This window comes from Oncorhynchus gorbuscha, linkage group LG25 (assembly GCF_021184085.1).
Source record: "Oncorhynchus gorbuscha isolate QuinsamMale2020 ecotype Even-year linkage group LG25, OgorEven_v1.0, whole genome shotgun sequence".
Classification (NCBI taxonomy): domain Eukaryota; kingdom Metazoa; phylum Chordata; class Actinopteri; order Salmoniformes; family Salmonidae; genus Oncorhynchus; species Oncorhynchus gorbuscha.
Genome location: NC_060197.1, coordinates 41495078 through 41517840, shown reverse-complemented (window position 1 = coordinate 41517840; position 22763 = coordinate 41495078). Strand labels below are relative to the sequence as shown.

The following is a 22763-nucleotide window of genomic DNA, read 5'->3' as shown; positions in this document are numbered from 1 at the left end:
TCTGTCTCTCTCGCTATCCAACTCGGTCTCTGTCTCTGCTCTCGCTATCCAACTCTCTGTCTCTCTCTCTCTCTCGCTATCCAACTCTCTCCCCTTTCTCTCGATCTCTATCTCGCTATCCAACTCTCTCCCCTTTCGCTCGATCTCTATCTCGCTATCCAACTCTCTCCCTCTCTCTGTCTCTGTCTCTCTCGCTATCCAACTCGGTCTCTCTCGCTATCCAACTCTCTGTCTCTCTATCTCTCTCTCGCTATCCAACTCTCTGTCTGTCTCTCTCTCTATCCAACTCTCTCCCCTTTCTCTCTGTCTGTCTCTCCTACTGTGTGTCTGTCATCTCATATTTGTCCCTTTTTAAACATGACACTGTTCCTCATTTGCTTGAATTTGTTATTCATCTATAAACAAACAAAACTGTGATGTGACATTTATCCCACTGGAAAAGGGGTTGGACAGAACAAGAGTAGGAAACAGTTAGAGAGGCTATACAGAACATGTTCATGTGATGGTTCTGTTGATCCAATGGAGATAACCCAGTCCTCTAGATAGACATATTGCCCAGAAATTGCCTCATTGTTCTGAAAAGGACCCAACTCATTTTAATGAAAGGGTTAAGTAATTTCAAGAATTGTACAGGTCAGTGAGGCCTGAATTGAGAGTGATCCAAGGTATCAAGAGAGTTCCAGAAGGACGATGGTCCAAGTCAACACCAATGCTTCCCACAAGTTGTGTCAAGTAGGCTGGTAGTGGATTTCTACTCGAAATAGATCGTTCCATCTAATCCCTCATGATCAATTGGATTGATATCTGCTGACTGGTAAATGACTGTTAACTGTCATGGAGAGAGCAGGTTGTCCTGATGTCTTGTACACTCAGTGTCTAGATAAATACCTCCAGCATTGTGTGCTCTGCCCTCCCTCTCCTCTTTCATTGGGGGCTCTGCCCTCCCTCTCCTCTGTCATTGGGTGCTCTGCCCCCCCTCACCTCTGTCATTGGGTGCTCTGCCCTCCCTCTCCTCTGTCATTGGGTGCTCTGCCCTCCCTCTCCTCTGTCATCGTGTGTTCTGCCCTCCCTCTCCTCTGTCATTGGGTGCTCTGCCCTCTGCTCAATTTTTGAAGGAGCGTGCAATTGATATGCTCATTTCAGGAATGACCAACACAGCTGTTACCAGATAATTTAATGTTAATTTATCTACCATAAGCTGCCTCCAACATCGTTTTAGAGATTTTAGCAGAACGTCCAACCGGCCTCACAACCGCAGACACTATGTAATGTGTGGTGTGGACTAGTGGTTTGCAACATTGTGAACAGAGTGTCGAATGGTGCAGGTAGGGTTATGGTATGGACAGGCATAATGAGTGCATAAAATACTGTGACTAGGTCCTAAGGACAATCTGTGACTAACAGTTGTCTGTGACTAACAGTTATCTGTGACTAACAGTTATCTGTGACTAACAGTTATCTGTGACTAACAGTTGTCTGTGACTAACAGTTGTCTGTGACTCTAACAGTTATCTGTGAATAACAGTTGTCTGTGACTAACAGTTGTCTGTGACTAACAGTTGTCTGTGACTCTAACAGTTATCTGTGAATAACAGTTGTCTGTGACTAACAGTTGTCTGTGACTCTAACAGTTATCTGTGAATAACAGTTGTCTGTGACTAACAGTTGTCTGTGACTAACAGTTGTCTGTGACTAACAGTTGTCTGTGACTAACAGTTATCTGTGACTAACAGTTATCTGTGACTAACAGTTATCTGTGACTAACAGTGGCATGTCTGTATTCCCTGCGAGATCAATAGATTAGGACCTAATTAATTTATGTTCAGCGGGAAAAGAATTAAGACATCTTCACTTTTTCCACATTTTGTTGTGTTACATCCTCATTCTAAAATGTTTTTTTAATCCTCACCAATCGACTCACAACACCTGTTAATGACAAAGCAAAAACAGGTTTTTAGAAATTTCTACAAATGTATAAAACCAAAATATTTAAAGAATACCTTATTTACAAATGATTTATTTATATTCAGATCCTTTGCTATATGACTCAAAACTGAGCTCAGATTAATCCTTTTTCAATTGACCATCCTTGATGTTTCTAATACAGTTCTTTATTGGAGTTCAACTGTGGTAACCTCAATTGATTGGACATGATTTGGAAAGGCACACACCTGTCTATATAAGGTACAACCGTTGACAATGCATGTCACAGCAAAAAACAGGTCATGGGGTCGAAGGAATAATCCGTAGAGCTCTGAGACAGGATTATCTCGAGGCACAGATCTGGGAAAGGGTACTAAAATATGCAGCATCTAACTTATCTAGGGTAGGGTGCAGCATTGGGAATTTTGGAAGAAAAGCGTGCCCAAATTAAACTGCCTGCTACTCTGCCATGAAAGCTAGAATACGCATATAATTTGTATATTTGGATAGAAAACACTCTGACGTTTCTAAAACTATTTGAATGATGTCTGTGAGTAAAACAGAACTCATATGGCAGGCAAAAACCTGAGACACAATCCAACCAGGAAATGGGAAATCTGAGGTTTGTAGTTTTTTGACTCTTGCCCAATCGAATACACTGTGTCTATGGGGTGATGTTGCACTTCCTAAGGCTTCCACTAGATGTCAACAGTCTTTAGAAACTTGTTTGATGCTTCAACTGTGAAGTGTGGCCGAATGAGAGGGGAATGAGTCAGGGGTCTGCCAGCGGCCACAAGCTCAGTCTAGCGCGTTCACGTGACAGCGACCTGCGTTCCATTGCATTTCTGAAGACAAATGAATTCTCCGGTTGGAACATTATTGAAGATGTATGTTTAAAACATCCTAAAGATTGATTCTATACAACGTTTCACATGTTTCTACGGTGCGTAACGGAACTTTTTGACATTTCGTCTGCAACTAGTGAACGCGCTTCGTGACTTTGGATTTGTTTACAAAACATGCTAACAAAAGTAGCTATTTGGACATAAATGATGAACATTATCAAACAAAACAAACATTTATTGTGGAACTGGGATTCCTGGGAGTGCATTCTGATGAAGATCATCAAAGGTAAGTGAATATTTTTAATGCCATTTCTGACTAATGTTGACTCCAACATGGCGGATATCAATTTGGCTTGATTTGTCGTCTGAGCACCGTACTCAGATTATTGCATGGTTTGCTTTTTCCTCCAAGTTTTTTTTTTAAATCTGACACAGCGGTTGCATTAACCAGTTAAGACTAGGGCTGAATACTGCCCCCTTTGGAGGAAGTGCGTGCCCATAGTAAACTGAAAATATTTTTTCCCAAAATTGCTAATATATGCATATAATATTTATTATTGAATAGAAAACACTCTAAAGTTTCTAAACCCGTTTAAATTATGTCTGTATGTAAAGCAGAACTGTCAGGGCAGCCATTCTCCCAAACTCTCTGTTGGCAACAGAAAAATTGGGTCAACTTTGAAGTCATCGCCCCCACCCTTCCCAAGCAGCTACCGATCTGGGAACAGTTTGTATGCGTTCAGCGCGATGCCTGCTTTCAAATGGCGCATTCATTGTGAGAATCTCGCGCGCCCTTGTCCTTTGGTGGGCTAAAACGTTCGGGTCACTCAAAAATACATGCACTCTATTGCGCGCGGCCAATTTGGGGCACGTTCTTTTCCAAGGAACACCAATTGATATCGGTTTGTCTGTCCGCTTTGATCTTTGTTTTACACGTTAAAAACAGAATAAAGCTCGATTCTGCACTTAGTTTGACCAGTGTAGTCGACATATAATATGTAATTTTGAAGTTTTGATGCGCAAGAGTGCGGGACCAGAAGTCATTTTGGGTGCATTTCAGCTGAAGCTGTTAGCATATGCTAATACAAAGACACACAACTTGAAACCAAACGATGTATTGGGTAAGTATGACTCCTTCTACGTCTTCTGATCGAAGAACATCAAAGGTAAGGGAATATTTATGTGGTTATTTTGGGTTTCTGTGGACTCCAAACGTAAAGGAGACATACTGCTAATATCTGAGCGCTGTCTCATAGTATAGCCTAGTGAACGAATTCTGTAACGTTAAAAATAAATGTAACACAGCGGTTGTATTAAGAAGAAGTGTACATTTACATTTACATTTAAGTCATTTAGCAGACGCTCTTATCCAGAGCGACTTACAAATTGGTGCGTTCACCTTATGACATCCAGTGGAGCAGCCACTTTACAATAGTGCATCTAAATCTTTTAATGGGGGGGATGAGAAGGATTACTTTATCCTATCCTAGGTATTCCTTAAAGAGGTGGGGTTTCAGGTGTCTCCGGAAGGTGGTGATTGACTCCGCTGTCCTGGCGTCGTGAGGGAGTTTGTTCCACCATTGGGGGGCCAGAGCAGCGAACAGTTTTGACTGGGCTGAGCGGGAACTGTACTTCCTCAGTGGTAGGGAGGCGAGCAGGCCAGAGGTGGATGAACGCAGTGACCTTGTTTGGGTGTAGGGCCTGATCAGAGCCTGGAGGTACTGAGGTGCCGTTCCCCTCACAGCTCCGTAGGCAAGCACCATGGTCTTGTAGCGGATGCGAGCTTCAACTGGAAGCCAGTGGAGAGAGCGGAGGAGCGGGGTGACGTGAGAGAACTTGGGAAGGTTGAACACCAGACGGGCTGCGGCGTTCTGGATGAGTTGTAGGGGTTTAATGGCACAGGCAGGGAGCCCAGCCAACAGCGAGTTGCAGTAATCCAGACGGGAGATGACAAGTGCCTGGATTAGGACCTGCGCCGCTTCCTGTGTGAGGCAGGGTCGTACTCTGCGGATGTTGTAGAGCATGAACCTACAGGAACGGGCCACCGCCTTGATGTTAGTTGAGAACGACAGGGTGTTGTCCAGGATCACGCCAAGGTTCTTAGCGCTCTGGGAGGAGGACACAGTGGAGTTGTCAACCGTGATGGCGAGATCATGGAACGGGCAGTCCTTCCCCGGGAGGAAGAGCAGCTCCGTCTTGCCGAGGTTCAGCTTGAGGTGGTGATCCGTCATCCACACTGATATGTCTGCCAGACATGCAGAGATGCGATTCACCACCTGGTCATCAGAAGGGGGAAAGGAGAAGATTAATTGTGTGTCGTCTGCATAGCAATGATAGGAGAGACCATGTGAGGTTATGACAGAGCCAAGTGACTTGGTGTATAGCGAGAATAGGAGAGGGCCTAGAACAGAGCCCTGGGGGACACCAGTGGTGAGAGCGCGTGGTGAGGAGACAGATTCTCGCCACGCGACCTGTCAGGTAGGACGCAATCCAAGCGTGGGCCGCGCCGGAGATGCCCAACTCGGAGAGGGTGGAGAGGAGGATCTGATGGTTCACAGTATCGAAGGCAGCCGATAGGTCTATAAGGATGAGAGCAGAGGAGAGAGAGTTAGCTTTAGCAGTGCGGAGCGCCTCCATGATACAGAGAAGAGCAGTCTCAGTTGAATGACTAGTCTTGAAACCTGACTGATTTGGATCAAGAAGGTCATTCTGAGAGAGATAGCGGGAGAGCTGGCCAAGGACGGCACGTTCAAGAGTTTTGGAGAGAAAAGAAAGAAGGGATACTGGTCTGTAGTTGTTGACATCGGAGGGATCGAGTGTAGGTTTTTTTGAAGACGGAAGGGACGTAGCCAGTGGTCAGGGATGAGTTGATGAGCGAGGTGAGGTAAGGGAGAAGGTCTCCGGAAATGGTCTGGAGAAGAGAGGAGGGGATAGGGTCAAGCGGGCAGGTTGTTGGGCGGCCGGCCGTCACAAGACGCGAGATTTCATCTGGAGAGAGAGGGGAGAAAGAGGTCAGAGCACAGGGTAGGGCAGTGTGAGCAGAACCAGCGGTGTCGTTTGACTTAGCAAACGAGGATCGGATGTCGTCGACCTTCTTTTCAAAATGGTTGACGAAGTCATCTGCAGAGAGGGAGGAGGGGGGAGGGGGAGGAGGATTCAGGAGGGAGGAGAAGGTGGCAAAGAGCTTCCTAGGGTTAGAGGCAGATGCTTGGAATTTAGAGTGGTAGAAAGTGGCGAAAATGTAGAGAGGAGGGAGTGAAAGGATGCCAGGTCCGCAGGGAGGCGAGTTTTCCTCCATTTCTGCTCGGCTGCCCGGAGCCCTGTTCTGTGAGCTCGCAATGAGTCGTCGAGCCACGGAGCGGGAGGGGAGGACCGAGCCAGCCTGGAGGATAGGGGACATAGAGAGGATGCAGAAAGGGAGGAGGGTTGAGGAGGCAGAATCAGGAGATAGGTTGGAGAAGGTTTGAGCAGAGGGAAGAGATGATAGGATGGAAGAGGAGAGAGTAGCGGGGGAGAGAGAGCGAAGGTTGGGACGGCGCGATACCATCCGAGTAGGGGCAGTGTGGGAGGTGTTGGATGAGAGCGAGAGGGAAAAGGATACAAGGTAGTGGTCGGAGACTTGGAGGGGAGTTGCAATGAGGTTAGTGGAAGAACAGCATCTAGTAAAGATGAGGTCGAGCGTATTGCCTGCCTTGTGAGTAGGGGGGGAATGTGAGAGGGTGAGGTCAAAAGAGGAGAGGAGTGGAAAGAAGGAGGCAGAGAGGAATGAGTCAAAGGTAGACGTGGGGAGGTTAAAGTCGCCCAGAACTGTGAGAGGTGAGCCGTCCTCAGGAAAGGAGCTTATCAAGGCATCAAGCTCATTGATGAACTCTCCGAGGGAACCTGGAGGGTGATAAATGATAATGATGTTAAGCTTGAAAGGGCTGGTAACTGTGACAGCATGGAATTCAAAGGAGGCGATAGACAGATGGGTAAGGGGAGAAAGAGAGAATGACCACTTGGGAGAGATGAGGATCCCGGTGCCACCACCCCGCTGACCAGAAGCTCTCGGGGTGTGCGAGAACACGTGGGCGGACGAAGAGAGAGCAGTGGGAGTAGCAGTGTTATCTGTGGTGATCCATGTTTCCGTCAGTGCCAAGAAGTCGAGGGACTGGAGGGAGGCATAGGCTGAGATGAACTCTGCCTTGTTGGCCGCAGATCGGCAGTTCCAGAGGCTACCGGAGACCTGGAACTCCACGTGGGTCGTGCGCGCTGAGATCACCAGATTAGGGTGGCCGCGGCCACGCGGTGTGGAGCGTTTGTATGGTCTGTGCAGAGAGGAGAGAACAGGGATAGACAGACACATAGTTGACAGGCTACAGAAGAGGCTACGCTAATGCAAAGGAGATTGGAATGACAAGTGGACTACACGTCTCGAATGTTCAGAAAGTTAAGCTTACGTAGCAAGAATCTTATTGACTAAAATGATTAAAATGATACAGTACTGCTGAAGTAGGCTAGCTGGCAGTGGCTGCGTTGTTGACTTTGTAGGCTAGCTGGCAGTGGCTGCGTTGTTGACACTACAATAATCAAGTCGTTCTGTTGAGTGTAATAGTTTCTACAGTGCTGCTATTCGGGGGCTAGCTGGCTAGCTAGCAGTGCTGATTACGTTACGTTGCGTTAAGAGAACGACAATAGCTGGCTAGCTAACCTAGAAAATTGCTCTAGACTACACAATTATCTTTGATACAAAGACGGCTATGTAGCTAGCTATGTAGCTAGCTACGATCAAACAAATCAAACCATTGTACTGTAATGAAATGAAATGAAAATGTGATACTACTACTATATATAACTATATGTAGAACATGTATATTTAGTCATGTTTATTGCTTGTTATCTGACGTTATCTGTCGGAGCTATCATCATTTCTCCGGACATTTGAGTAGCATTTTTTGAAATGTCGTCATTGTAAACAGAGATTTATGGATATAAATGGCATATTATTGAGAAAAAAAAATAATGTACTGTGTAACATGTCATATTACTGTCATCTGATGAAGATTTTCAAAAGGTTAGTGAATTATTTATTTTTTAATCCTACTTTTAAATTTTATATTTTCTGGGACAAAATGGCTGCCGCTTGTCTTTTGTTTCGGTGGTGATCTAATATAAATATGTGCTATGTTTTCGCCTTAAAACATTTTAGAAATCTGACTTGCTGGGTAGATGAACAATGTGTTTATCTTTAATTTGAGCTATTGGACTTGTTAATGTGTGGAGGTTAAATATTTCTAAGAATATGTTTTTGCATTTTGCGTTATGGTAATGAGCTTGAGCCGTAGTCACGATCCCGGATCCGGGATGGGTAGCATCAAGAGGAGAAATATGTCTTTAATTCTGTGAATAACACTTGTAGCGTTTAGCAATATCTATTATGAGTATTTTTGTGAATTGATGTGGCTCTCTGCAAAATCATGTTTTGGAACTACTGAACATAATGCGCCAAAATAAACTCAGATTTTTGGATATAAATATGAACTTTACCGAACAAAACATACATGTATTGGGTATAGTGAAGTCCTATGAGTGTCATCTGATGAAGATCATCAAAGGTTAGTGATTCATTTTATCTATATTTCTGATTTTTGTGACTCCTCTCTATGGCTGGAAAAATGGCTGTGTTTTCTGTGACTTGGCTCTGACCTAACATAATCGCTTGGTTTGTTTTCGTCGTAAAGACTTTTTGAAATCGGACACTGTGGCTGGATTTACAAAAAGTGTATCTTTAAAATGGTGTAAAATACATGTATGTTTGAGGAATTTTAGTTATGGGATTTCTGTTGTTTTGAATTTGGCGCCCTGCAGTTTCACTGGCTATTGACAGGTGGAACGCTACCGTCCCACATACCCAAGAGAGGTTAAAGGTCCCCAAGAACACTGTGGCCTCATGGAAGAAATTTAGAACCACCAAGACACTTCCTAGAGCTGGCCGCCGGGCAAAACTGAGCAATCGGGGGGAGAATGGCCTTGGTTAGTGAGGTGACCAAGAACCCGATGGTTACTCTGACAGAGCTCTAGGGTTCCTCTGTGGAAATGGGAGAAAATTCCAGAAGGACAACCATCTCAGCAGGACTCCACCAGTCAGGCCAATGCGGTAGAGTGGCCAGATGGAAGCTCTGTAAAAGGCACATGACAGCATGCTTGAAGTTTGCCAAAAGGCAGATGAAGACTCTCAGACAATGAGAAAAAAAGATTCTCTGGTCTTAAGAAACCAAGATTGAGCTCTTTGGCTTGAATGCCAACCGTCACGTCTGGAGGAAACCTGGCACCATAACAACGGGTGAAGCATGGTGGTGGCAGCATTATGCTGTGGGGATGTTTTTCAATGGCAGGGACTGTGAGAGACTAGTCAGGATCGAGGGAAAGATGAGCCGAGAAAAGTACAGAGAGATCCTTAATGAAAACCTGCTCCAGAGCGCTCAAGACGTCAGACTGGGGCGAAAGTTCACCTTCCAACAGGTCTAAGCAGACAGCCAAGACAATGCAGGAGTGGCTTCGGGACAAGTCTCTGAATGTCCTAGGGTGGCCCAGCCAGATGCCGGACTTCAAACCGATCAAACATCTATGGAGAGACTTGAAATATTTGTGCAGCGACGCTTCCGTCCAACCTGACAGAGCTTTTAGAGGATCTGCAGAGAAGAATTGGAGAATATCCCCAAATACAGGTGTGCCAGGCTTGTAGCGTCAATTCCAAGAAGACTCGGGGCTGTAATCACTGCTAAGGGTGCTTCAACAAAGTACTGAATAAAGTGTCCGAATACTTATGTTAATCTAATATTTCAATTTTTATTTGTAATAACTTTGCATAGAAATCTAAGAACCTGTTTATTCTTTGTCATTATGGGGTATTGTGTGTAGATTGATGATGGGAAAAAACTGTTATGGAAAAAGTCAAGGGGTCTGAATACTTTCCTAAATTCACTGCAGACCATAATATAAAATACAATATAACCTTTCATCCAAAAGTAGTCAAGCATACATTTTCCATATTGGCGGCCTCAGGGGAAATAAACCAACAATCCTGGCATTGAAAGCTGTCACGCCCTGACCTTAGAGAGCCGTTTTATTTCTAATAAAACTTTTCACTCCACATTTCATGTGGAAAGGGATGTTGTGTCTTGAATGGGGGGGAAACCAGAATGGTCCCTTCCAGCTCTCGCTCACACTTCCTCTCCATCTAGCTACAACCTATTTGGTTAGGTCAGGGTGTGATGTGGGGTGGGCATTCTATGTTTAGTTTTCTATGTTTTTTTATTTCTATGTTTTGGCCTGGTATGGTTCTCAATCAGGGACAGCTGTCCATCGTTGTCTCTGATTTGGAATCATACTTAGGTAGACCTTTTTCCCTCCTTTCAGTGTGGGAAGTTTACTTTGTTAGAGGCAGTATAGCCGAAGTTAAGCGTTTTGTTGGCGACTTGGTCTACTGGTCTACTTCTTTCGTCGGCCGTGACAAACGCATGATGCTCTACAAACTGAGCCACACAGCACCACAACACACATGAGAGTTAGCAAGAGGCCACACACAGATCTGAGACCAGGTTCATTACTGATGTCACATCATTGTGTGTTCCAGGAAATATCCTGGGTCTGGTTGATGTGGAAAGTTCCCCTCTGTCTAATTTGAGGAAGTTATGCAAAATGTAACTAAAGCTCTGGTCAGCAGGACATGGTTCTAACTGGTACCAGTGTATCAGAGTCCTGAAGAGAGGACTTGATTACACATTATATCTAGATGTCTTTATCATCAAGGTCAAATGTAACTAAAGCTCTGGTCAGCAGGACATGGTTCTAACTGATACCAGTGTATCAGAGTCCTGAAGAGAGGAGTTGATTAAACATTATGTCTAGATGTCTTTATCATCAAGGTCAAATGTGTCAAATAAACATTAAAATAATTTTAGGTTGAAACATGAAGAATCACACCTCTAGACCGATACTGTCAATCTGCAACAGGTATTTAATTGATCATCAGAAAAGACATCTTCATTAACCAATAAAAACATGCTGAGACTACATTGGCTATGCAGTATGTAAACTGTGGTCTAAATACATTTAAATTACAGAAAGTTACATTCCAATTAGAAAAACACATTGATACTCACAGTGCTGTGAAAAAGTATTTGTCCCCTTTCTGATATTCTCTATTTTTGCCAAAATAAAAAAAGTATCCCCAAACCATCACACTTCCACCACCATGCTTGACGATTGATATGAAGTGTTTTACTGTGGAATGCAGTGTTTGGTTTTCAACAAACATAATGGGACCCATCTAGCCCAAAAAGTTGACAAAAGTTTCCGGAAAAATAACCTGGAAGCAACTGGATGATCATCATGTCACGACTTCCGCCGGAGTTGTTCCCTCTCCTTGTTTGGGCGGCGTTCGGCAGTCGACGTCACCGTCCTTCTAGCTATCGCCGATCCACTTTTCATTTTCCATTGGCTTTGTCTTGTCTTCCATCACACCTGGTTCCAATTCCATCAAATACTTGTTGTGTATTTAACTCTGGCAAACACCAAACACTGCATTCATCAGTAAAGGGTATGCTTTGCTGCCTCAGAACCTGGACAAATTTCCTTAATAGAAGAAACCATGAGATCTGCTCAGTATCAGAGAATTCTACAGGAGAATGTCAGGCCATCAGTCTGTGAGCTGATGCTGAAACACAGCTGAGTCATGCAGCAAGACATTGATCCAAAACACACAATCAATTCTACATGAAAATGGTTCAAAAGCAACACATTTGAAGTTTTGGAATGACCCAGTCAATGTCCAGACCTCATGATCCCAACTGAGATGTTGTGGCAGAACTTCAAAGTTCATCCTTGAACTTGAGTCACTGAGTTTAAGCAGTTCTAGGTGGAAGAGTGGGCCAAAAATGCTCCACAGCGACGTGAAATACTGATCAACAACTTCAGGAAGCGCTTGGTTAGAGTCATTGCAGCTGACAACCAGTAATTGAGTGTAATGGGACAATTCATATTTAACACATGAACATTGGATGTTACATAACTTAGTTATGAAATAAATGAAATAAGTATGTAATTGTTGTGTTACTTGTTCACTCAGGTTCCCTTTATCTAATATTCTGTTTTCTTTGAAGATCTGATAACATTCAGCATCTTAAATCTGTAAAAGTTGAGAAAATTAGAAAGGAGACAAAATACTTTTTCACAGCCCTGAATATCAACATAACTACAAATAACTCATTTACAGACATGATGTGTGAAATGTCTGTCTTGAGAACACACCCTGTAATAAAACAACCAAGTCAAGAAAATTATCAATAACAACATCTCAAGATAAAACACTTAATGTTTATAATTAAACAATTTATTTAATAAAACACATTTAAATAGGATCAGAAAATACATCCCAGTACAGATAATTAATCTAAATAAAAAAGGAGAGAACATTTAACATAATTAGAGTTCTCTCTTTGTCATCATACTCTTCTTCATCTTCTTCTCCTGCTCTTTTTTCTTGGGAGACCCTTCTTCCTCCTTGTGGAAGACCTTCCAATCAGGCTGCTTTGTCCATGTCACTTTGGTGTCTGCAGGTAACCCCTGCTCCTTCAGCTTGTTCCTTATCTGAAGAAACACACCCATATAGAGACCCACAATATTTCACTCTGTATTAGTCATTCTGAAGATCTACAACTACAATTCCTTCCTGCTATACTGAGACGTTCTTCACTTCAACTCTTTGACTCTATGAGGGGATGATGCTAAATTTTGACTTATTCCACAAACGTTCAAGTTTGTTTTAATACGCATGTGTAAATTGGAAATGTGTTTTGGCATACCCACACTCCCTGAAACACCCTCAGAGAGTTTGGTCACTGCCAGGAGAGAATATCATCCACAACAGTCTAGGACCCAGACCAGAGAGGAGGTCAACCACACCAGACTAGGACCCAGACCTGAGAGGAGGTCAACCACAACAGACTAGGATACAGACCAGAAAGGAGGTCATCCACACCAGACTAGGACCCAGACCTGAGAGGAGGTCATCTACAACAAACTAGGATACAGACCAGAAAGGAGGTCATCCACACCAGACTAGGACCCAGACCTGAGAGGAGGTCATCTACAACAGACTAGGATACAGACCAGAAAGGAGGTCATCCACACCAGTCTAGGACCCAGACCAGAGAGGAGGTCAACCACACCAGACTAGGACCCAGACCTGAGAGGAGGTCAACCACAACAGACTAGGATACAGACCAGAAAGGAGGTCATCCACACCAGACTAGGACCCAGACCTGAGAGGAGGTCATCTACAACAAACTAGGATACAGACCAGAAAGGAGGTCATCCACACCAGACTAGGACCCAGACCAGAGAGGAGGTCAACCACACCAGACTAGGACCCAGACCTGAGAGGAGGTCAACCACAACAGACTAGGATACAGACCAGAAAGGAGGTCATCCACACCAGACTAGGACCCAGACCTGAGAGGAGGTCATCTACAACAAACTAGGATACAGACCAGAAAGGAGGTCATCCACACCAGACTAGGACCCAGACCTGAGAGGAGGTCATCTACAACAGACTAGGATACAGACCAGAAAGGAGGTCATCCACACCAGTCTAGGACCCAGACCAGAGAGGAGGTCAACCACAACAGACTAGGATACAGACCAGAAAGGAGGTCATCCACACCAGACTAGGACCCAGACCTGAGAGGTCTGTAGAGTTTGTATCATTACTGAGTTGGTTCTTCATGAACAGGGGGAAACTCACCTCTTGTAAGATGGCGTCCTGAACAGCAGGATCACTGAGGTTCAGATGTTGATCCTTTGGGGTCGTCTTCATTCTCACCACATGTCTCTTCAGTTGAGGTTTCTCAGGGGTCGGTGTGGTAGTCTTGCGTAAGATCTGTGGGGCAATAGTGGTTGTGGTCGGGGTGGAAGGCGTGGTTGTGGTTGTGGTTGTGGTTGTTGTCGGGGTGGAAGGCGTGGTTGTGGTTGTTGTCGGGGTGGAAGGCGTGGTTGTGGTTGTTGTCGGGGTGGAAGGCGTGGTTGTGGTTGTTGTCGGGGTGGAAGGCACGGTTGTGGTTGCGGTCGGGGTGGAAGGCACGGTTGTGGTTGTGGTCGGGGTGGAAGGCATGGTTGTTGTCGGGGTGGAAGTCGTGGTTGTTGTCGGGGTGGAAGGCGTGGTTGTGGTTGTTGTCGGGGTGGAAGGCACGGTTGTGGTTGTGGTCGAGGTGGAAGGGGTGGTTGTTGTCGGGGTGGAAGGAGTGGTTGTTGTCGGGGTGGAAGGCACGGTTGTGGTTGTGGTCGGGGTGGAAGGGGTGGTTGTGGGTGTGGGCAGAGGGGCAGTCGTGGTCTTCACATCTCTGTCTACAAGAGAATAAAATCCAACAATGAAAGTGGTGAATCTTGGGGGAAACATTAGAGTTCTCATGTCATCATTATATAATATAATATAATAATAATAATAATAATTATATCAGGTAGATCAAGTGGAGAATATTGTAATTTACCAATATTGCAGATGAAATTATGTCTGTGGTCACAGGGATGTTTTACCCATTCAGCAGAATTAACTGATTCAGAAAACAATGCAACACAGTTCTGTCCTGAAGCATCAGGATGTCCTAATGTCCCGTTTCTAAATGAGGAGTCACTCTGGTCTGACCATCTCCAGGAGTCTAGAAACAGGCCGATCCACACAGGAAGTCCTGTCAGTGATATCTTCTTCTTTATCTCTGTGTTCTCAGTCTGGTTCCTCACACTGACCAGGTCTGTGTGATTCTGTCTGCAGTAACTCTGAGCATCTATCCAGGTCTTGTTCTCCTGAATTAAGACATATGTTAGGTTGGTGTCTTGTTTTCCTGCAAAACTCAAATGTAATAATCAATACAAATATCCAATAAAACATAATCTAATGATCATCTATAGTAAATGTTCTGATTGATTTGATAACAGATCAATAACTGATTAACAACTTAAAGCTCTCATGAGTCTATGTTTCAACTCAATGGCAGCTCCAGCACTTAGAACAGGCTTCATCATTAGTATGTCAACACTCACCATCATAACAGATGAAGTGATGCTGGTCATCACAGGAGGTGTTGTTCCACAGACCAGCTGTACTCATTAAAGCACAGTTACCATTTTGGGGCGTCCCAGTGTCCCAGTTTCTGAACTCAGTCTCCCCCTCCCTGTAGAAACGTCTGTCTGCCAGAGACCAGTTCCACTTCATGGAGTCTCCCTTCTTCAGTCCGATCCATAACCAGTAAATAGAACCACTGACACTGGTAATCAGCCTGTTCAGGTCCTCCATGTCATCTACTATAGCCAGATCAGTGTAATGTGCTCTGCAGTAACTCTGGGCATCAGTCCAGTTCATATTGTTGTTAATGAGGTGATACTGATGAAGACATGAGGAAGGTGTGTAGAACCCTGTTAACAGAATAATGATTAATGAGGGATATTTTCTCCAGCAACTTCTCAACCCCAACCACACTATCTATGAATCTGTTAAAAATACAGTACAGTACACCTTGGTGTGCAAACACACTTAAACACACACACACACACCAACGACATCCATAAACACACACACACCCAGCATACATGACTGCACATTCCCTGCGTGGGTATTCCCACTAGGCTACCTGCCACCCCAACATATATAAAAACACCTAACAGAAAATAGGGCTCATAAATATAAAAATGAATTAAATGATTTAGCAATATTTGATTTAACTTGTACTAAATAAATGATATATGAATAAATACCTATACATAAGAGATTTAACTGATAAAATGCCATAAGGTGGTCATCAAGATCATTTGGTGGACCAAACGGGCCCAAAACGGACAGCTGATCCAAAGAGTGGGCTTATTTCAGGAACAGTGAAGTCTGTCCTAACCAGATATGAGCTGCCAACACTGGGCAACACTGGGCCACGCTGGGCAACACTGGGCAACACTGGGCCACGCTGGGCAACACTGGGCAACACTGGGCAACACTGGGCAACACTGGGCAACACTGGGCAACACTAGGCAACACTGGGCCACGCTGGGCAACACTGGGCCACGCTGGGCAACACTGGGCAACACTGGGCCACGCTGGGCAACACTGGGCAACACTGGGCCACGCTGGGCAACACTGGGCAACACTGGGCCACACTGGCCAACGCTGGGCAACACTGGGCCACGCTGGGCAACACTGGGCAACACTGGGCAACACTGGGCAACACTGGGCAACACTGGGCCACGCTGGGCAACACTGGGCAACACTGGGCCACGCTGGGCAACACTGGGCCATGCTGGGCAACACTGGGCAACACTGGGCAACACTGGGCCAATGGGATAATATGGAGCTGATTAGCAAGGACGTATCGCTGGGACACACACAGTAAACTGACCTGAGCTTAGCAGGGTGAGATACAACAATGTTTCCATCACTGTGAAATTCAAAGGATATATGATTAAAATGAATGCACTTCAAGGTTGCATCACTTTACCAACACAAACTGTCTTTCTCCTTCTTTACTGATATGACCTGACAGGACAGGTGGAGATAATGCTCCCCACATAGAGGGTTATCACCTGTTCAGAGACAGGAACAATCAGTGATCGTTAGGTTTCTAAAGTATTGGAAGTGGGTAGGGGTGAAAAACCTCAACATAACATTTCCAGAGAGCCAACAAGGGTTAGAACACATGGTGGATTATTCTACAATGGAAACTTAAAAAATGGTAATAAAAACAGTATCTTATAAATAATATAAGCATTTATCTACAATGAAATATTTTAGAATTACAAAATGATTCCACAACCCAAAATGGCCTCACCTGTTTGTAGAAATCTCTTACTCTCACTGTCTCTCTCTGTCTGTCTGTCTGTCTCTCTCTATCTCGCTCTCGCTATATTACTCTCTCCCCTTTCTCTCTCTCTGTCTCTCCTACTGTGTGTCTGTCATCACATGTTTGTCCCTATTTAAACCTTACACTGTTCATCATTTGCTTGAATTTGTTATTCATCTCAAGTTAAAACAAAACTGTGACGTGACATTCATCTCACTGGAAAAGGGGTTGGACAGAACTAGAGAAGGAAACAGTTACATTTGCATGTGATGTTGCTCTTGATTCAAAGGAGATAAGCCACTCTTCCACTCTAGTCTATTACCCAGAAATTGCTTCATTGTACAGAAAAGGGTTGAGTGATATCTAGTATGGTTCAGGTGAGTGAGGCCTTATTTTACAGTGACACTCCCAGGTAAAGTCACTTGACTGGAACAGGGCTGGAGGTACCACACAGAGACAGGCAGGAACCCAATGGACCTGGTCTCAGCTCTCACTCTCTGAAAATGTGTTTTTTAAGACATTTTGTTTTTTTTCTCTCTGTTTATATTTGAATGTTATTCAGCAAATGATTGTGTTGCTCTGGTAAAAATATACACTGAGCGTACAAAACATTAGGAACACTTTCAGTTGCCCTCAAAACCCAGACCAGAGAGGAGGACATCCACAACAGACTAGGACGCAGACCAGAGACGAGGTCATCCACAACAGACTAGGACGCAGACCAGAGACGAGGTCATCCACAACAGACTAGGACGCAGACCAGAGACGAGGTCATCCACAACAGACTAGGACGCAGACCAGAGAGGTCATCCACAACAGACTAGGACGCAGACCAGAGAGGAGGTCAACCACAACAGACTAGGACCCAAACCAGAGAGGTCATCCACAACAGACTAGATACCAGACCAGAGAGGAGGTCATCTACAACAGACTAGGACCGAGACTAGAGAGGAGGTCATCCACAAAATACATTTTTCCAGACCAGAAAAGTGGTCTGTACAGTTTGTATCCCTGTAGAAACGTCTGTCTGCCAGAGACCAGTTCCACTTCATGGAGTCTCCCTTCTTCAGTCCGATCCAGAACCAGGAATTATAACTACTGACACTGGTAATCAGCCTGTTCTGGTCCTCCATGTCATCTACTGTAGCCAGATCAGTGTATTTCTCTCTGCAGTAACTCTGGGCATCAGTCCAGGTCATATAGTTGGTAATGAGGTGATACTGATGATGAAGACATAAGGAAGGTGTGATCCTCAACACGGGGCCCCACAAGGGTGCGTTCTCAGCCCTCTCCTGTACTCCCTGTTCACCCACGACTGCGTGGCCATACACGCCTCCAACTCAATCATCAAGTTTGCGTACGACACAACAGTGGTAGGCTTGATTACCAACAACGACGAGACGGCCTACAGGGAGGAGGTGAGGGCCCTCGGCGTGTGGTGTCAGGAAAATAGCCTCACGCTCAACGTCAACAAAACTAAGGAGATGATTGTGGACTTCAGGAAACAGCAGAGGGAACACCCCCCTATCCACATCGATGGAACAGTAGTGGAGAGGGTAGTAAGTTTTAAGTTCCTCGGCGTACACATCACAGAGAAACTGAATTGGTCCACCCACACAGACAGCATCGTGAAGAAGGCGCAGCAGCGCCTCTTCAACCTCAGGAGGCTGATGAAATTCGGCTTGTCACCAAAAGCACTCACAAACTTCTACAGATGCACAATCGAGAGCATCCTGTCGGGCTGTATCACCGCCTGGTACGGCAACTGCTCCGCCCACAACCGTAAGGCTCTCCAGAGGGTAGTGAGGTCTGCACAACGCATCACCGGGGGCAAACTACCTGCCCTCCAGGACACCTACACCACCCGATGTCACAGGAAGGCCAAAAAGATCATCAAGGACAACAACCACCCGAGTCACTGCCTGTTCACCCCGCTATCATCCAGAAGGCGAGGTCAGTACAGGTGCATCAAAGCTGGGACCGAGAGACTGAAAAACAGCTTCTATCTCAAGGCCATCAGACTGTTAAACAGCCACCACTAACATTGAGTGGCTGCTGCCAACACACTGACTCAACTCCAGCCACTTTAATAATGGGAATTGATGGGAAATGATGTAAAATATATCACTAGCCACTTTAAACAATGCTACCTAATATAATGTTTACATACCCTACATTATTCATCTCATATGTATATGTATATACTGTACTCTATATCATCTACTGCATCTTTATGTAATACATGTATCACTAGCCACTAACTATGCCACTTTGTTTACATACTCATCTCATATGTATATACTGCACTCAATACCATCTACTGTATCTTGCCTATGCCGCTCTTTACCATCACTCACTCATATATCTTTATGTACATATTCTTTATCCCCTTACACTTGTGTCTATAAGGTAGTAGTTTTGGAATTGTTAGCTAGATTACTTGTTGGTTTTTACTGCATTGTCGGAACTAGAAGCACAAGCATTTCGCTACACTCGCATTAACATCTGCTAACCATGTGTATGTGACAAATAAAATTTGATTTGATGTAGAACCCTGCGAAGAGAAAAATGATTCATGACCGACATTTTATCCAGCAACCGTTCACCCCCAACCACACTCATCTATGCATCTTTGCACATGGTACACCCGATTGTGCAAGCAAACACACACGTACACACACACACTCACATCTAACTGACCTGAGATTAGGAGGGTGAGGTACAAAGAAGTTTCCATCAGTGTGAAATTCAAAGGAAATATGGCTAAAGATGAGAGACTCCTACACTCAGTTTAGAGTTGTGTTCCAAGAGATTTCAAAAGGTACCAATTACATCTGAAATGTAACCAGAATCATTGAAAAACAACTGGGTTACATTCATTTCTCTACATTAAGTCCCCATACGTAGAATGTATGCACACATGACTGTAAGTCGCTTTGGATAAAAGCGTCTGCTAAATGGCATATATTATATTATATTATAAACATATTATACATTTTAAACATGGCCTAACCTGTTGTTTGTAGGAAAGTCTGTCTCGCTCCGTCTATCTTGCTCTCTCCAGATCTCTCTCTTTCTGTGTCTGTCTCCCTTGCTTGGTCCTATATACATCTTAAACTGATTCTCATTGCTTTGAATACGTTATCTATATTCTGTTTCCAAACAGGGGTATGCAAAATGGAGTAGACATTCTCATAAAGTTATTATCTTACTCAAACAAACATGTGCCATGTAACATCTATCACTATGGCAACAGGGTTGGACAAAGTTTAGGATCTGTTTTTTGAAGGAGGAATTCATGAAAATCAATTGATTTTAATTAGTCACAGTATCAACTGAAACATGATGCAGTGCCTTTTTCACATTCAATGTACCTTTATCTTCGCTTTAATTAGCTTCTAAAATAGAACAAAATGTGTGGATCGTATGAAATTAGCTACAAAACTGAAGATTTCCACTCTGGCCAAATGTGTAGATTTGTAGGAAATTGGCTTTAAAACAGAGGGAGGAAGAGAGAGTGGGGTATATGAGGTAAATTAACCAAAAGTGGTGGCGGGGGAGGGGCATAGAATTAATAGAAGGGGGGGGGGTGATTGTGGCCTAAATTGAGAGTGACACTCCCAGGTAAAGACACTTGACTGGAACAGGACTGGAGGTACACCACAGAGACGGGCAGGAACCCAGTGGCCCTGGTCTCAGCTCTCACTGGTCTCAGCTCTCACTGGTCTCAGCTCTCACTGGTATCAGCTCTCACTGGTCTCAGCTCTCACTGGTATCAGCTCTCACTGGTCTCAGCTCTCACTGGTCTCAGCTCTCACTGGTCTCAGCTCTCACTGGTCTCAGCTCTCACTGGTCTCAGCTCTCACTGGTCTCAGCTCTCACTGGTATCAGCTCTCACTGGTATCAGCTCTCACTGGTCTCAGCTCTCACTGGTCTCAGCTCTCACTGGTCTCAGCTCTCACTGGTATCAGCTCTCACTGGTATCAGCTCTCACTGGTCTCAGCTCCCTGACCAGCACTACTCCCCCTACATCAGCAGTAAATATCATAACCCACTGCGTCTGTACTGATGAAATATGCTCCGTTTCTCCATATTCTCTCTCGCTCCCACACTCTCACTTTCTTTCTCTCTCATCTGGTCCCTCTATATTTACGTCCCTCTCCGTTCTCCCTCTCCGTTCTCCCTCTCCGTTCTCCCTCTCTGTCTCTCTCAGAAAGACATGACATCTTTCTCTCACCTTGCAGGTGTTTGTTTATGTCACTTTAATAGTGCTTCACTCATTCACTCTTTTTTTCCAGTCCAGTCCTGTTTAATTTGTTTAACTATCCTTGTAGGTACCAGAAGTCCTCACAAGGATAGTTAAACTGGGAAAATTCAGGCAGGTGGGGACATTTTGCCTGTCCCCACGTGGAAAAGGGCCATTTTAGGCTTAGGGGTTAGGTCTAGGGTTACAATTAGGGTTATAATTCAGGTTTGGGGTTATGTTGCTGGACCCCAGGAAGAGTAGCAGCAGCTATTTGGGATCCTTAATAAATACACATAAGTACAAATACAGTTAGGTATAGTTTTAGGGTTAAGGTTAGGCATAGGGTTATGTTTAGGTTAAGGTTAGGCATAGGGTTATGTTTAGGTTAAGGTTAGGCATAGGGTTATGTTTAGGTTAAGGTTAGGCATAGGGTTATGTTTAGGTTAAGGTTAGGGTTGGATTTAGGGTTAGGGTTTAGGGAAAATAGAATTTGGATTTGGTCCCCACAAGGACAGCAATACAACATTTTCTGTCTGTCTTTTTCTGTAATAATAAATAGCTTGTAAATAGGCTTATGGAGGTCATGAGCCCAATACTCCATCTCTGCTGATGCTGTTGTTGTTGTTGTGTTAACAGTCCCTTATCGCATTTAGTGGTGAGCATCGCTGTTCGTAAAGTACAAAAGGCCCTTTCAGGTTTCTATTATCATGATCTCTGCCATTGAGGCCGAAATAGTTTGCATAAAGATAGTGAAGGAAAATGCAGCATATGAAGAGAGAGAGATCCGGATCAAAGCTACTAACAATGTACGCAGGGCAGAATTTGGCCAATATCCACTAATGATAAAAACTCAAAAGAGAAATTAAGTTTTAGAAAAAACATCTAAAATACAGTGACCCCATCTCATATCATTACCAAGCCCTGCAGTGCCAAGAGCAGAGCAAATAAGAGTCCCCTCATTCAGCTGGTTCACAAACCTGGTCTACGAACACACTGAAGCCTCAGGATCAGAACATCCAATCAACCAGATTACAACACAGTCAAAACAAAACGACATTACCTACTGGGAAACACAAGCACAAAACAATATCCAGTGCTATCGGGCCCTAAATCCACAGTACATTGTGGATAACTATTTAACCATGGTTACTGATCAAAAGCTAAGAAGAAAATTGACAAAGTACAGGCTCAGTGAGCACAGCCGTGCCATTGAGAAGGATCGACACAGGAAAACCTGGCTCCCTGTAGAGGAAAGGCTGTACAACCACTGCACACCAGCAGAACCCAAGACAGAGCTACATTTCGTGACAAAGGTCAAAAAAAAAAATGAAGTGTCATTTCCCCACATTTGAAACCCTTATTCAAGGTTTCAAAGAACTCTCTGATGAGGATAGAGTACCTGTCCTGTTGGGGGGAGGAAGCTGAGAGCTGCGTTGCTGCCTGCCATAAGATGAAGGACAGTGTCTGACGGACCAAACAACCTGCACACGTCCTCTATGCTTATTCTTATTGTTCAGTGTATGGTTATTGTGATCCTTGATTACTGTTGTCCCGCTGACAATTTTGATCATTATTATTAATATTGTAAATCTCTAAAGTAAGCTTCGGCAATGTGTACATCATACCGATAAAGCAAATTGAACTGAATTGAGAGAGAGAGTTCTACTACTTTGTAAAGAATGAGTATAAAAGCTATATCAATAGCATCGTATCAAATCCACCATCCATTTGTTTGTGGTTTTTACAGGTCTGTTGCTGAACATGGGGAGGTTGAGAGGCAGGTAGGCGAGAGATGAGCAGGTTCTCATGGGGTCACTGCTCAGGGCCCTAAATCACCTAAATGATGTCACTATTGGAATTGAAGGGGATTCCTTAGTGCTTTGAGAG

General features: G+C 44.3%; 1 protein-coding gene across 1 annotated transcript; it reads right to left on the bottom strand.

Moving 5' to 3' along the window:
- Positions 1-10755: 10755 nt before the first annotated feature.
- Positions 10756-15016, bottom strand: LOC124014622 (mucin-2-like). Its single transcript, XM_046329845.1, has 4 exons — positions 14847-15016; positions 14297-14609; positions 13555-14153; positions 10756-12398 (listed from the first exon to the last, which is right to left on the bottom strand). Exons 1-4 carry the CDS (start codon positions 14874-14876, stop codon positions 12234-12236), a joined length of 1107 nt encoding a protein of 368 aa, XP_046185801.1. The 5' UTR covers positions 14877-15016; the 3' UTR covers positions 10756-12233.
- Positions 15017-22763: the final 7747 nt, after the last annotated feature.

Coding starts and splice junctions, on each gene's coding strand:
- LOC124014622 (XM_046329845.1), bottom strand. CDS start 14,876: ATGACCAGCATCACTTCATCTGTTATGATG. Junction 14,610..14,846: donor TCACTTCATCTGTTATGATG/GTGAGTGTTGAC, acceptor GTCTTAATTCAG/GAGAACAAGACCTGGATAGA. Junction 14,154..14,296: donor TAATTTCATCTGCAATATTG/GTAAATTACAAT, acceptor ATTCTCTTGTAG/ACAGAGATGTGAAGACCACG.